General features: G+C 34.6%; 2 protein-coding genes across 2 annotated transcripts in view; one reads left to right on the top strand and one right to left on the bottom strand.

Moving 5' to 3' along the window:
• Positions 1-16,433, bottom strand: part of LOC144443383 (dolichyl-diphosphooligosaccharide--protein glycosyltransferase subunit KCP2-like) — a 466,884-nt gene that overhangs the window by 323,342 nt on the left and 127,109 nt on the right. The window lies entirely within an intron of this gene.
• Positions 1-16,433, top strand: part of LOC144443502 (neuronal acetylcholine receptor subunit alpha-7-like) — a 37,086-nt gene that overhangs the window by 9,084 nt on the left and 11,569 nt on the right. The window contains exons 3-5 of the mRNA XM_078132997.1: positions 1,673-1,812; positions 6,993-7,037; positions 12,851-12,960. Of these exons, the coding sequence (XP_077989123.1) occupies positions 1,673-1,812; positions 6,993-7,037; positions 12,851-12,960 (295 nt within the window). The remainder of the gene's footprint in view (positions 1-1,672; positions 1,813-6,992; positions 7,038-12,850; positions 12,961-16,433) is intronic.

Here is a 16,433-nt window from a genome sequence, read left to right on the forward strand (position 1 = left end):
TTCAGTTTTAATTAGTCATTTTTGACAGATATAAACTGGACATGTGTCTCAAAAGAATTAATTAAAAAAAAACCACCAAAACAACTATCGAAAAGTCTGCTGAGTTATCACCGTTGTCATAGTAATCTCTCTTTAAAAGATGTAGAGTGAATAAAGAAAATAATAAACTTTGAAGCCGTTAATACAATTTGACGAAACACCTGAACATTCCCCACATGTAAACGATTACGCCTTTCATCAAAGTTACTTTGTGGGTGATATCGGAGGAACACAATTACTCGATAACTTAGCAAGTTTGACGAAATGTGATTACAACTGACCAGGAGCCTCATTTTGGACGTTTTCAAATATCGTTTCTGAAAAACGTCACCGTGTACTATCACTATTTATCTGTTCTATTTTGTGACAGCCAGCCAGACAGCCATAAATATATATAGATTGTTAGATAGTTAGTTTGATAGATAGCTAGATAGATAGATAGATGGATAGATAGATAGCCAGACAGACACAGACAGACAGACAGACAGACAGACAGACAGACAGACAGACAGATAGATAGATAGATAGATAGATAGATAGATAGATAGATAGATACTATTTTAGATAGATAGATACATACATACATACATACATACATACATACATACATACATACATACATACATACATACATACATACTAGATAGGATAGATGCATAGATAGTTCAGTTGTCTAGAGATACGTTGGTTTAGAGAGAGAGAGAGAGAGAGAGAGAGAGAGAGAGAGAGAGAGAGAGAGAGAGAGAGAGAGAGAGAGAGAGAGAGAGAGAGAGAGAGAGAGAGAGAGAGAGAGAGAGAGAGAGAGAGAGAGAGAGAGAGAGAGCTTCCCTCAGAGTGAAGGGGCAGCACTTTCTTAAATGGAGTTATTCGCTATCATAATGAAGTACACCTCCTGTGTGGAAATTGTACAAGAATTAATAGCAACGTGATTAACAACCATGCCTTTGCGACAAGACTGATGCACTTATTCTGTGATGGGGTCAGAGAGGTGCATGAAATGAGTCAAAATTAATATCAAATCTTGGTTGATGTTATGGGAATGTTATGGTTATTGACATGTAAAAAGAGATAGCTTTTAGTTAAAACCGTATAGTATTTCAACAATGATACATCAGTAAACTTATATGGCCATATGGGTGACAAATGGGTATTTAGTTTTGATATAAAATATTTGAAACAACTTCGAGCAAGTCCGTGTTTTTAACGCCATACTTTGCGACCAAACACTGTGTAAAGGGTTTGTTACTGTACGCACAGGAAATGAATAGTAAATAATCTCGGTAAACAACAATTTGTAATTGTAACCACATTTGCAAGTGATTATAAGTAGTCAAACAATTTATGCAATGGTCTTACCAGATATGGGGAACAGAGAGGTGCCTGCACGGACTGGATGCGATGGAGTGAATACTTGTTACCCAGGCATAATTGATCACTTTTCACAACATAGTAGAAAAACAGAGTGAAGGTGTTTTATTAATTACAAATAACAAATACATATGCAGTCTCATTGACATGCCAACTTTAATCCACGATTAGATAAATTTGAGCACTTTTAAACTAATTTTACATGATTCCTCATCGGACTCCATGTTGAATCTAATGTTGGGCATTTGTTCCTTTCTCAAACCAGGTTCTTTGCAGGGTAGTCATGAGCGACGATTGTTGGATAAACTGTTGACTGATTACAATAATCTGGTACGCCCAGTAATTAACGATACTGATCCTATAGTGGTGCAATTAGGTTTGACCTTACAGCAGATTATAGATTTGGTGAGTACTTTGTCATACGTTATTCTTTGTTCACCATTTGGTCGGTCATTTCTGGATAGAAAAACTCCATAACAGTATTCGTTACATACATGCCACCAAAACACACCGGAGCGTTTAGTTGTTTGTAGTAAGCAGTGTGAGATAGTGCTATCATGCTACAGACATACAATATAAGTAGTGTATGTTGGTAACGTATAAAAGCATAAATAACACGATAACCCCCGATATTATAATTCTGTTTACTGATATGATAGAACGTTACACGTTATACCGTTGAGTACGAATGTTACTGTAACATTGTAACGTCCACAGAATGATATAAATAAACTGATACAAACGTCGTGTGAACCCATATGAGAGGCACCCCTGTTGTTTTGTATTAGTTGTATTGTTTTTTACCTGATTTTGTATTTGTTTAAGTCTTTCCGTGACTCATCACGTCATTCAAGAAAACGCACTCAGACTGGTGTGTTTTTTTCCGCGGGTTGTACAATCTAGAAAAGCGAACGAGATGAATTATAATCTCTCTGTGTGGAGCCATTATTCAATCTGACAATATTACTTTTAAACTAATACATAGTCTTATTTATTGAAGGCTCACTGTGAGCAAACCAGAGATGAATAGTTAATCTTTGGTAAACAAAGTAATCGTTTATTTCCAGAAGCCTAGCAAAATGTTCGGTTTTGATAATTAAATCACCTACTAATGTAAACATTTACTTTCCTATTGGCATATTCCAGTCTGTCAGAATTACAGATAACTACAATTGTCATGATCTTGTTAAAGTGACCATATACATATATATAGATGAGGATTTGGTATTTATTTTGGATTTTGGATTTGTAAAACGATTTTATCATAGCTTCCTACTTGAAAAATAAAGTGAAGCATATGATGCAAAGTCCTTGTTTGTAAATCAATAAATTGCACCATCAGATACTGTGATAATTCTATTGGAACACTTTAGAGTGACGATTTCCAAGAAAACACCTTGTGAACCTGCAGATTTCAGTAATGATTTCAACAGGACCAGCAACAAGCTTTCGTGTTGCAGATCTATGGTGCATTGCTTTTCAAACACACCGATCACCGGGGTTCACTGAATGTGACATGAAACGCTGCAGTATCGCTTTGTGTTGGGCACAATGTTCTCAAAATCATTAACTATCATTACGTCACAATTGCTTCGTAATTTCCGTTCTAGACAATGTACACGCTCCATTTGGTATTACTGCATCGTGGCATATATATTAGGGGAAGAGGAATGATAAAAACAGTAATTACTTAACAGTGAGTTCAATGCAATATCATGGTAATATTAATTTACTGTGCAGTCACATGGTATGAAACATAACGGTGAATTTGGTGACGCTACTAGATTTTAAATATTTTTTTTAACTATTTTATTTTAGTCATAATTTGGAAGTCTGGACTTTATTAGACATGTGTTGTGGTGCATACACGTCTCGTCTCGTTGTTTACAGTATGCATATCCTCAGTCTATATAAATCCATCACTAACTAGTTAGCCATATTACTTACACCAACCAATTGTGAACGTGTCAGTCGTTCAATTTAGTCTCCACTTTGGATCAACACGGACTTTCTGTCACGATAAATTACGATTATGTTCTTAGAGGCTTGGTAAATATACGAATTGCCGTCAAACCAATCATGGAAAATAAGGAAGAAATTAACATCCACCACTGCGTAAAGAAATACATGTAAAACAAATAGTGACGATGTATTCTGAATACAGTTATTGAGAGAGGATTTCACTGAAAGCAGAATACAAATGAAAACTTAATAAGCACCGGACAGAAGTTATATACATACGTGCATGCGTGCGTATGTATGTATGTATGTATGTATGTATGTATGTATGTATGTATGTGTGTGTATGTATGTATGTGTGTATGTATGTATGTGTGTATGTGCGTATGTGTGTATGTAGGTGTGTATGTATTTATGTATGTATGTATGTATGTATGTATGTATGTATGTGTGTATGTACGTATGTATGTATGTGTGTATGTGTGTATGTATGTATGTATGTATGTATGTATGTATGTATGTATGTATGTATGTGTGTATGTATGTAGTTATGTATTTATGTATGTATGTATGTATGTATGTATGTATGTATGTATGTATGTATGTATGTATGTATGTATGTATGTATGTAGGTCTAATTTAGGATAGCTGTAGAACGTTATACTGCCCAGCTTCAGTATAGGCCACACAATAAGTTTATGAATATGTTTCTTTTGTGTAAACCAATACTTCTAATCACCTTGTTAACTTGCGAACCTTCCTCGTTCTTGCCCTTGTATTTTGTCTAAAGGTATTCTGAGAATTAGTGTGTACAGCTATCTAATAGTGGCGTATGGTCATGCATGCCATGAACACTCATAGTTCATTAGACATACTGTCTTCAAAGCTGATACATACTCTTACCATTCAGTGGAATGCTGTCAATTCAGACCTCACCGTGACTGATGCCTTCAAATATATATCGGTCCATGGACAGAATTTCATTTCGTGAACAATAAATTCGCCAAAATAACTGTTAATACCATAAATAGCTAGAGTGAGCGGTTTGATATAAAACAGGTTATTATTATATGCTTAACATGATACAACACATTCCCTTGTGATAGGCCCTATAATGTGGGTTTAACGACCTCTAGAAAAATTCCGTCGTAATTTATTCTTTTTTAAAGAGCTGTTTCGAATTCAACGTTTTCATGTTATGTTAAATTTGAATAATGGCTGTGTGTCGTTCACTCTGAAAGGTTTTAGTCTAATTACACATGTACAATTATGCTAGCAAATTAGAATCGTCAAAGATCAAGTACGATCAGGAGACATTCGACGGCCCCGACAGTGAATAGGTAGCCACAGCGCGTACAGGAAAGGAACGCGATACTCTGTATGCAAGAATATATAAATTAAATGGCAAAAGAACACCTCTGAAATGTAAAAAAAACACCGCAAACTACAAAACACAAAATTTGAATAAATTAAATTTGTAGTGGGTGTTATGTAATTAGAAATCGTTTTGAAAAGAAATTGACAATGACATTCTCCCAATCTGTAAAAAGTTTAGCATATCATAATAAGGTTTGATAAAAGCCACTCGGGTTTTTGCGAGTTAGTGACCCACTCTCTATTTACATCAGGGATACAAGCCTGGACTAGCTTTGCCATTTCTCTGTCCCTTTTTTGCCATGTACATTCTGTAAATGTATATATTTGAGTGAATTGTATTAGATTGATGAATAAACGTCACTGGAATGCTTTTCTAACGATGTTGCTGCTGCTAGTATTGATGATGACAATAATAATAATAATGATGATGAGGATGATGATGATGATGATGATGATGATGATGATGAATAAGACATATGCATTGAAACAACTGATGTTGTGGTTTGATATATAGCACAATTGAATCAAACTGTGATAGAGTTAAGAGAACATCTGAAATTGATTTATTAGTTGATTGGTGGCTGGTTGGTTGGTTTGATGGATGGGTGGATGGATGGGTGGATGGATGGATGGATGGATGGATTGATTGATTGATTGATTGATTGCTTGATTGATTGATTCGTTGGTTGATTAACCATTCCATTCTACTTATTCATCTTTCTACATGCCAGTCAATTCGTACGTATGAGATTGTTATCTAACAAGAAGTGCTGACCACGATAACATACTTTTTATGGTTTTTGCTTATCTCATAGAAAGTTTATAATTAGCTTATATTCACTGCCAACATCTTATAAAATCACTTGATGATACTAATATAGCTAATGACCCTACTTGTGATCGCATCATTTTGAATCACCACTAGCAACTAATTACACAACCGCCATTAGCTACGTATGACCCTTGATTTGAATTCCATTAGGTCGTATGGGTTAATGACCACTTACTTCCACTCAAGGTCGATTAATATGTCTCGATTGGATGCTTTCTCCAAACCTTTCGTATTAAGACGCTTAATTGCCAACTGTTCTCACAAGACCACTGCATTTCTATAAATGGTTTAAAGATATCATTTATTGATCAACAATCAGATCGTTGAAGTCATAGTTTGTAAATGTCGTCTCCCACTACAGGAACACTTTAGATAAAACTAATCTCCTGTAAGTAGGTACACGAGTCGGAAAATAGTAGTTAATCTGAAATAAGTGTACAGCAATATTGGCTTAGGTATTCTTGTTAAAATCTATTATGTACTTACATGCAAGTACATTTCTGTGCTTGCAGACCAGATCACGTGTGCTCTACATAAACTTGGTTCAAACGACGGGGAGATATATATGAACTTATTAGTCTAGAACGTTTTAATGATATCAAAATGAAACTACTGGAAAAAGAAAAGGTATTCGTTAAAACTGAGAGGCAACTCTTAATTATGCTTGAATGAATGTCATCAATGGTGTTTACATGCTTTTAAGCATTACCACAAAATCAAATGTCTTTTAGTATAAAACAGCAGTGTGTCCTTCAGGCGTACTTATCCAATCAAGGGTGTCCTCTAATTGACCAATTGTACATGGAATGCATCCTTCAGTGCCCTTCATGAATCACACCACTGTTATCTCATGTTTGCAAAGTTGCCTTCGAATAATGTTGATGCTAAAGTTTGTGCTCTTTTAAGTGGATATATAGATTTAGTATAATATTGAATTATGTTGAGTATTCAATATTCGCTAGAGGTTACCCAAACTGAACAAAGGGAGTTGATTGATCACCGATCACATCTTGTTCATCCTCGTAATAAAGGTACATGATGCACCTATGCTCTCTTACAATCAAAGTAATCAATTGTTTCAAACTCATTATGGATATCTTCCTCAATTCAAACTGTGTGTTATTTTATATTTGACGCCATAGTAATAAATCACTACAGGAATATAAGTGTTTCATACCTGGGAGTTGTTGATAAATCGCTTTGTTTTTAAAAATGTGATTGGGAGGTCGACCGTTATAAAACGTTGGTGTTTAAATTATCAGAGCAATCACGTTGTGATAGTGTATTCTGGCCGTTGGCCGTTTTAATATGTATGAGGACACGGACATAAACCAGTATCCCAGAGCCTGTAGAACGATGAACCAGTTTTACATACAGTATTAACATTACACCATATTATTTTCTAATTACTGCACAGGATGAGAAGAATCAGATACTGACAGCAAACATATGGATGAGAGTGGTAAGTAAAGTCTTGGGTACATGCTGCAGAAGAAAGTAAGCTGTGCATACATTAAGAAAAAGGCAGAACCGATACTATTGTTGTAGAGAGGATTCATATACATTGTACAAAATGCGCCACATGGTATAGTCAGCATGTAGTGTACAATCATGGCATGATACATGTATTTGTTTTGTGTCTAAATTATGACAGGGACGCGTGCTGTCCCTCGTGTCCTTTAGTAAATCACTCTCTACAGGAGACAGACGTATGCAACAATACTGTATTACAAATTGATGTAAATGACCACCCTGTGCAAGAGACACACAAGAAGCTATTGTACTCGTTTTGAGTTTACTTTCTTCTACATTCAATTCTTCTACATTCATATATATATATATATATATATATATATATATATATATATATATATATATATATATATATATATATATATATATATATATATAAACATGATCACATGACAATTGCTAATAAGGCAATGTTTGTATCCGTTAACATGACTTCAAAAAATAGGGAAAGTAGGTCGGAATTTTATATTTATTTTATTTTCAATTTTCTAAAAATTTCTTCGACTCCAAAAATAAGATATTCGTCGGTCAACATACTTCCGTAAGAGTTTGACGAGGTGTAAATAAGTAAGTGAAGACAATTATAGTTAACACGAACACGTTATGCAGAGATGAGGCAAAGGCATGCAGTTGTACATGGAAGTATATTGGTTACATTTTAACTTTTTGCATGCAAACAAATGTTTAGGGTCGGGGACTTAAACTATGGCCGGTTGGGTTATCGGAAAGACGCTGTTGTTTTTATTTGGCCTAAGCAAACACAGAGTATAATAACTTCGAGTATTGATTTCAAGAATGAAAGAGCATAACATTGTGTGCTTTTCTAATAAACATTTTAGTGCACCGCTTCGCTTATCATAACATAATTACATTTGGTATTACCGTTTCCCTGTTTGTACACTCAATAATAAACGCAGTAGCTACTCGTGATATAATATATTATATTCAACACCCACGGCGACTAGTAATCACTAACATTAATACTACATTAGGATGAGGCTATTCCAAACACAGCATAGTTTATAGTTGAACGTATTTCATCGGTTTGTTTATTTTCTTTATAGCCATCGACTAGTCAAACATTGGTAACATTGTGAATGGATAACTCGTGACTGTAATTCTTTTCTATCAAATAAGGAAATTAAGAGATTTACCTTTAAACACAGATAGCATTTCAACCACGTCTATTTGCGTGAATTGCCTGCGAAGCAACGAACAATAAAAATTGCAACATTTTTATGGATTAAATCAATAGTTTTTCCATCGATTCAATCAATCATTCTTACAACAGTTGAGTTGCCAAACAGAAGGACGGGCTAGCAGACAGGCTTATTGTTTTCCTTCTGGTAAACTACATTTCACCTTTTGGTACATTTATTTACTGTGGGAATTTTTTTTACCAACACAGCTTGATTACGGGTCCATTTTATTTTCTATATATGGCCTCTTATTCTGTACATCCAAGGCCATCGGCCCAAAATACAAATGTAGTTGCTTAATTTTTGAAGACAGTAAATAACTATGAAAAATTATGCAAGTGGAACTGTTACAAATTAAATTATGATAAATTTACGTAAATCTCTCTACGTAATTTCATTGCATGTGATGTAAATACAGCAAGGCGTTGAAGAATATGTACATTATCTGATGAAAGTAAATTCATGAATTTCTATATATGAATGTTTTACGAAGCGATTGATTAAGTGGAATAATGCAGCAATATCTGCACTAATACAACATGCTAAGTTGTCACATAACAAGCAATGATATAGACGGTCCTAGCGCGAGATAAAATGTAACTCTAGCAATGGGAATAATAGGGTCATATGTCAGATATTACTATTACATTCAAAGCAATTATCACCCAAAAGGTTAAACATGAGATGAGAAATCGAATATGTCGAGAGATGTTTAAACCATTCTGTATGTTTTGTGAAGTACATTTAGGTCTAGCATATCGACTATATCATTGGAAAAATAAATTAAAAGGGATAAATAATGTAAATGTAATTATCAAGAATGTTTTCTGTAATTGTTTCCCCCTTAATGCTTCGAAAACTAATGGTACGCTCGTCGAACTATTGAATTAATTTGCAATGAAGTGTATATACTGATTGTACACGACTGACACATACAACGCTCATTGCCACTTCCCCCTCACATGACTTATGCTGAATAGTGTAAGGGCATAGTACGAATTATGAAAACATTATATATCTCATTAACGAAACTGCATATGTTATTGTAACTGTTGGTATCCCACTAATATAAAACACATGAAACTGGTAGGTCATTGACCTCTGGGTACAGTCCATTAACCTGCATAATATATTATATGTACCTGTAATTAATAGAATGAAGTCGTGGCACTCTTGAAATAAATCGCATAACTTGCAGTTTTTAGTATTTATTTCAGGTCTATTTTTATGCCATAGCGATACTGGGCTTTTAAACTCCATAAGTTGTTACACTTATTCGGTTCGTTCTAGTGACTGTTTGTTTTCGAACACACAGAGTATCACGTTTCCCCACTTAGTTCTATTATCAGGATAACTTTACCTTTAACATAGCACCTGGTAAATAAGAATAAGTAATGATACTATGGCTTTACGCCAGAGAGTTGTTTGTAATCCGTCAGCTATTTAGAAATATTTTCATGTTTCAACGTGCTCAGAATTCCAAGTCTTCGTTATTTGAAGTTCTTACATAGTTACGTAAGGTTCTATGGCATGTGTCTATCTATTTGTAAGCTTGAAAGCTTAGATAATAATGATCTGACAGATAGTATTTCTGATTTGAGTGATATGTATTGAACATCTGCAAAAAGGGTGGACGTTTTCTACGTCGCCAGTGTACATTTCAAATATTAAGATATCGATTTTACAACTGTATGTATTCACAACGTATGCACTTGCAGTTTGTTTGCGGTATTGGCTTGTAATTTGATCCAACTCTAGGGATAATATTTCGGAAAGGGAGCTTAAATATCTATTGATTTAAGAATATATGTAGAAGACAGAATGTTCACATAGTAATTATAAACAACATACGAATTGAAGAGGAGAAAGAGCGTGCTTTTTGATGTCATTTGTTGATTGTACAAATATCATCTTCAAATGACGTAGCTGAAATTAACGGTATACCAATATTATTATGAGATGACTACGTTCATCTATCAGCTAACAACTTGTAATACATTCCATTACTTTTGAAGTTGTGCACATACAGACACCATTCAGATGTGTACACCAATATATTAGGTATGACCCTTTTATTCAGAGTCGAACCTTAGACCTTGACCACCGGCCAAATAGTAATCTGGTAGTCAAAATAAAGTTGGAAGTATTTTATTAACCACACCATGATCACGTATTGTCAAGAAAATGCTGACTGTGTGCTCTTCTCATATAAGTATGTATTGTATTACGTACATCAGATGTCCATTGTTTCCTGAAATACGGTCAATTAACATCAATTTAGCTTTCTGAATATACCTTAACTAATATGTATGTTTTTTTAACTTGCTAATCATAGCGTTGGGCATTGTGTTAGACAACAATAACATCAGTCATCTTGACTACATGTCCTCGAACGTAGAAGACTTGTTTTAATTTGGAATGAATTCATCAGATTTCAAAATTGCATACTCACCTGTCAGATATTCCTTTTAAAAGGATCAAGTATCCGCCTGTCAACCTCATTGAAGCTTTATTCTATAATTTAAAAACAATAATTTCTAGTGCAGATCATATTCAAAAGCTGTCCCAAAAATCTTAGGCTAAACACAACTAACTAGGTCGATTTGCTTAACTTAGCACTTTACACTCTTCCCCGCCACATATTCTTTTATCAACTCTCAGCGACTGACAACTGTTGTTCGCTTTCCCAGTAAATATTATCTTAAACCTTTGTCATCACGTAAAACATTTTGAAACAACAGCCATTTTCATATGAGCAGTGCAATTGTATGCATTGTTAACCATGTACATTGTTTATCAAATATTTGGATTATTCACAAGACTGCTGAAAATTATAGATACTTTGTCAATCGAATGCACGTCTCATTCGATATAGATGACAAACTTTAGATATTAAATGTACAAGTATTACATTGATTGTATAATTCATAATGAACGTTTGACATATACTCGACGACAAAGCGCCACCGGTTGGCAGATTGAAATTAATTTGGAACAGGTGTTTACGAAATCATAATGTGTGTTCGATGAATTGTATGTTTCAAAAATTCATTTAATATATTGCAGACTCCAGAGCTATGCGTTCAGACAATTCTTTCTTGTACAATTTTTCTAAATTCGTTTCTGAAATACATTTGTTTATGTATTCATATATTTCGTTCACCACTTGTACAGAAAAAGTTTGTAAATGTTATCTTCACTGTGATCCCGCAACAAGAAGTTACTGTAGGAAAAACAGTTGCTAAAATAAAATAAATGGTGTACATCACTAGATAATGGTTCCCAAGGAAAACGTACAGTAATATACAAAATATTAACAACGATTGTGCAAAAGAAGAATCGAGAGACTACAGTCGATAAGGATTAATATATTAACTGGATTCACGTGGCATCATAATTGATATAATAGTCTACATACGGCTAGCGCTGTCAGTCTTATCTTTAAAAAGGACATGCGAACCCAGAGTTTTAATTGCAGAGTGTGTTCCGTTCATTTAATGTTATGCATATATACATAGACGAAACTATTGCGATAAAACCTCGCAGCAGCTGTGGTACAAATTGACAACGGACCAGATCTAGCATCATATCGATGATTAATGAAATAAAATCGTCCGATAAGTATTTTGGAGCGTGCTCTGTTTTAACTTTGAGTCCTAAATGTAGCGTGGTGTGGTGGACCCTGAGACAAGTAGACAACCAATAGTGTCGATGTGGGATGGCTCTGTGTGTGATAGATAAGATGTTTGAATAATAACGAATTGCGTATTGTGTTCTCACACTTTCGATATACCAACATTTTCACGGTCAAACAAGGTGACAAAACTCAACGTACTTGACGAATATGACCTATTATCGCTCCTAGTATAAACGGTTGACCTGTTCTCAATCGGATCATATTTATCGTCACATAACAGAATTTATAAATCTTCACGGCTGGCAATTGTTCATATGAAAGTAATGTATTATGTGCTTACATATTGTTAGGTCTTCTAGACAAACACCATTAATGTTTTATTGCGGAACTCTACCCATATGGTGAAGGCTCTCAATCGCGGTTGTTCTGTAGAAAGACTTTTAATGGCATATACAATTACTTTTCGAAAGGCTATTTTCTCCGTTAGACACCAGAGCTATTGACGAGGAATGCTCTTTGCATGCCAATGTGTATGGATTGGTTCGCACTCGAGATATTCTAAACGACACATTACATTTGCATCTCACTTTCAAGACTCCCCTCTGCTTAATTCACTGATGAAAGTTGTCTACAGAAAGCTAGGGAAGCTTGACAGATCGTCTAGACACATAATGAACGTTAAATACTAAAGCTATGAAACAGACAAAACAAAACAAACCAACACTGACAACGGTTTATGTTAGTTACTAACCATCAAAACCTAATGAACGTTATGCAATGTCGAGAAACACGATGATCGCCGGCTTTTAATACTAAAGCTTACCCTTTAAACGATGGTTACCACGAATGACTTACCCCAAGTTCGATTTACTTATACCCATTGTTTATCACTTTATCTACCCTTAGTATTGGTACGACAACTACTTGACATGGGATCCTGCCCAGTACGGGAATATAACAAGTGTACGGATACCACCTGAATCAATATGGATTCCTGACATACTTTTATATAACAGGTATTTTCACAATTGGTATTTCTATTTTCTCATTGTTGTGAGATGCATATATGCGTCAGTAAGACGACTTCTAGCTCTTCATAATAAAAGCAAACTATTTACTTCGAATAAAGTACGTTCCTGTTACCTTCCAAAACTATCGTACATATATATTGTATTCATTCTTTAGTAAATTGTTTTTAGTTTGTCGCACGTTTCTGATGTTCTGGTAGTAAGGTATTGGAATGGCTTTGACATTGTTTCTCGTTCATACAAAAGAAGAAAGTTTTCACGGTGCTTGACATAACTTGTGGTCCTCCACAAATTGATTAAATGTCTAGCTAGGACGACATGGCCGGAACTCAGTTATGATTACAATTAAATTAAACCATTGTCGATTCATATTTCAAAATAATATTTTGGTCGTCTAATAGTGTACCTGATTAGACAAAGCAATGTAGAGCACAACTTTATAATTATAGTTTTTACTGATCATGATGCATGGCGAGTGTTTCGACAACTATGCAGTTGAGTCTGCCGATAGAGATATCAAATGGAGCAACACGAATAGAAAATAAAGTTGTCGGATTTTAGAATGTTTAAGATAAACTATTTGAAACTGAGTGCTTCGTTTAGTCATCTGGACTCAAACTGGTAAAAGTATGACTATGCAACCATTGCTGTCGTAGCATTTTAACAACAACAATCAAGTCGCATAGACTGCGCTCGTATATCATTATCATATCATATCATATCATATCATACCATATGATCATGACTAGCATGCTGTCTGTCTCTAATATTCCTTATATTTATTAACTTGTGGCAAATATGTTTCTATGCTCAAACAAAAACATTTGCGATATTTATGTGAAAGCCTTCGAGACAGTATTACACTTTGCTATTTGGCAGAGATGATTTATGCCCCCATTAACGGACTTGGGGGCAGGTGAATCATCATGAAAAAAATACTTCTTACGTCATAGAGAAATCAAAGGGGTCGGTTACTCTTATTCGCAGCAAGTGACAGTGTGGATCAGGCTCAATTTTTGACCGTTGGGCATCGCAAATTATACAGAGATGTATCTACTCAAGTGCAGCATGCGCACTGTGATGACATGTAATTAATTTTGTACTTTCTATCACGGAGGTTATAACATAACTTTTTCTGTCTGTCTGTCTGTCTGTCTATCTCTGTCTGTCTGTCTGTCTTTCTGTCTGGCTATCTGTCTGTCTGTCTGTCTGTCTGTCTGTCTGTCTGTCTGTCTGTGAACATGATAAACCAGAAAATACAGGATCGATTCTAATGTAACTAAATACGAAAAATTATTATGTGAATAGCAAGAACCGGTTAAGATTTGGATGAACATCCCAGGAGTATTACAAATAAGTTAAATAATTGATTATTTTCGGTAATTTTCTATTAGGAGCGCATGCTTCAAACTTCGTATAACTTAGAGTTGGATACTGTGATGATAGCAAATCGAATGTGTCCTATAACGATTATTGGTTTAGCTACGTATGTTGATGAGTTATTTGCATAATTGACGAAGTTCGGTAATGGGTAAAATCTTAATAACATAAGCTTAATGAATTAAATTTACTAATAAAGGGTTATCCCATAACACAGAATGTCGCATTCCGAAAGGCTTGTGTTTGCCCTTAAGGCATTCAGCTTTACATCTGGTAATAAGAGTGGATGGTTTGGAAGCTATCGGTCAGTAATCTAAACAAACATAATTTCGAAATGGAAAGTTTAGAAAAGAGAGTTATTAAAACACATTAGAGGCCTTTACTATAATGATTGTTGAAATGTCAGTTTGATTAAAGGTTTCCTTTGATATGCACAATGTGATCAGCATACACCGTTTTAATCTTCGAAACACGTCATAAGGTATATGAGCAACGGACCTTAACATACATTAAAGTTGATTTTCATGTATTTGTTTGCCTAATCGTTTTACTGTAGTATATTAAATTTTAGTAGTTTTAGTATGTTTGTATCAATTGCTACGCCTACACAGATTTGAAAATATATCTACTATCTATGTTCATTTACGCTTTGCCTTCAATCAACTTGTAATGAGCAACGCCGTCTATATTAAGATGAATGAGACCATTCAAAAGAAGTATATTTTATTAGTACTACTCGAGATGGAACGCATGGACAAATTAAAAGATATATTGAATTCATATGATAAATATTAGCCGGCGGAAGAAATCTTACGTCCGCGCCGAGATAAACAAAGACACCTACAAGATTTAATCAAAAGTTAAAGTGTGCGTGACTGATATTGGGTGACGAAAATAAATTATTTTGCCACGAATACTAACACCGGAAAATACATTTTTTGTGTCACGAAAATTGAAGAATATTAGTTAGGGCTTTAATGATTGATTACATTTTTGAAACGTGATAGAAATTTGTGGATTATGATGTGCGAAATGTCGGTGTTGTATTAACGGGCGTGTTGGATTTTTATGTACTAAATTTCTAATTTTCTTTCATTCACGTAAATAATTTGCAGATTGTCTAATTCTATTATTAGTGTCATCTTTCTAATTAGATGGATTTACTCACGTTGGTTTTACATCCAAGTGGACATAACTAAACAATATTAACTAAACTTGAAAAAAACACGTTCAATGGCGTCAGAGTAATATTTCAGACAAGTTGGTGAACATCCTAGTGTCGAAACAATATTCGCCGAAACAGACCTCCCTCATTTTCATTTCTGCACTATCTAGTCGTAACGCCTAAGACAACTTTTATGAAAACTATTCTTTAATGGGTTTGCAGAAGGCGGTGCAACAAATCAGCGTAGTTTTGTAGGCGTGAATAGAAACTTTATAGGAAAACGTTGGCAAAAAGTTTAAACTTGCAATTGCGATCGTTATAAACTTTCCATATTGGGTGACAAATTAAAGTATGCATACGTCTTTCATTTCCTTTTCTGAATCACGAGATTAAGATTTTCAGGCAGAAGGAGGAACAAATCATTTCAACCTTGAAATATTGGATAAAAAAAGCAAGTTAATGAATAACGTCATTCATTCCCTATCATCTGGTGGTTCAGTTCCTTTATGTTCCACTTTGGAAGTGATTCTAAGAATAGCACACACAAACTGCTATATTGTACCTTTCTTCTTTAGTCCATTCAAAAGCATATCTTTCCCATACTTGAGTGGTGTGAGGGTTATTCCAGAATCGGCATGCATTTTCAACTTTGTTTTACCAAGAACATTTTATTCTCACAACTACGTGTATTACGTCATTGTCCTACCTAATCATCAACAACTTAAAGTGATTTATACCAATGACAGATTACTGTTAATAGGATAATTTCCGATGTGTGTTTACTCAAAAATATCAACTTTATATTCCCCCAGGGCATCATGCTTTCGACCTTAGAATTCAACCTACACTCGTAGTAATTTTGAATAAATTGACTTCCGAGATGTAATTTACAATCAATTTAGAAAGCCACTACTTT

The sequence above is a fragment of the Glandiceps talaboti genome, chromosome 12 (genome assembly GCF_964340395.1).
Source record: "Glandiceps talaboti chromosome 12, keGlaTala1.1, whole genome shotgun sequence".
Classification (NCBI taxonomy): Eukaryota; Metazoa; Hemichordata; class Enteropneusta; family Spengelidae; genus Glandiceps; species Glandiceps talaboti.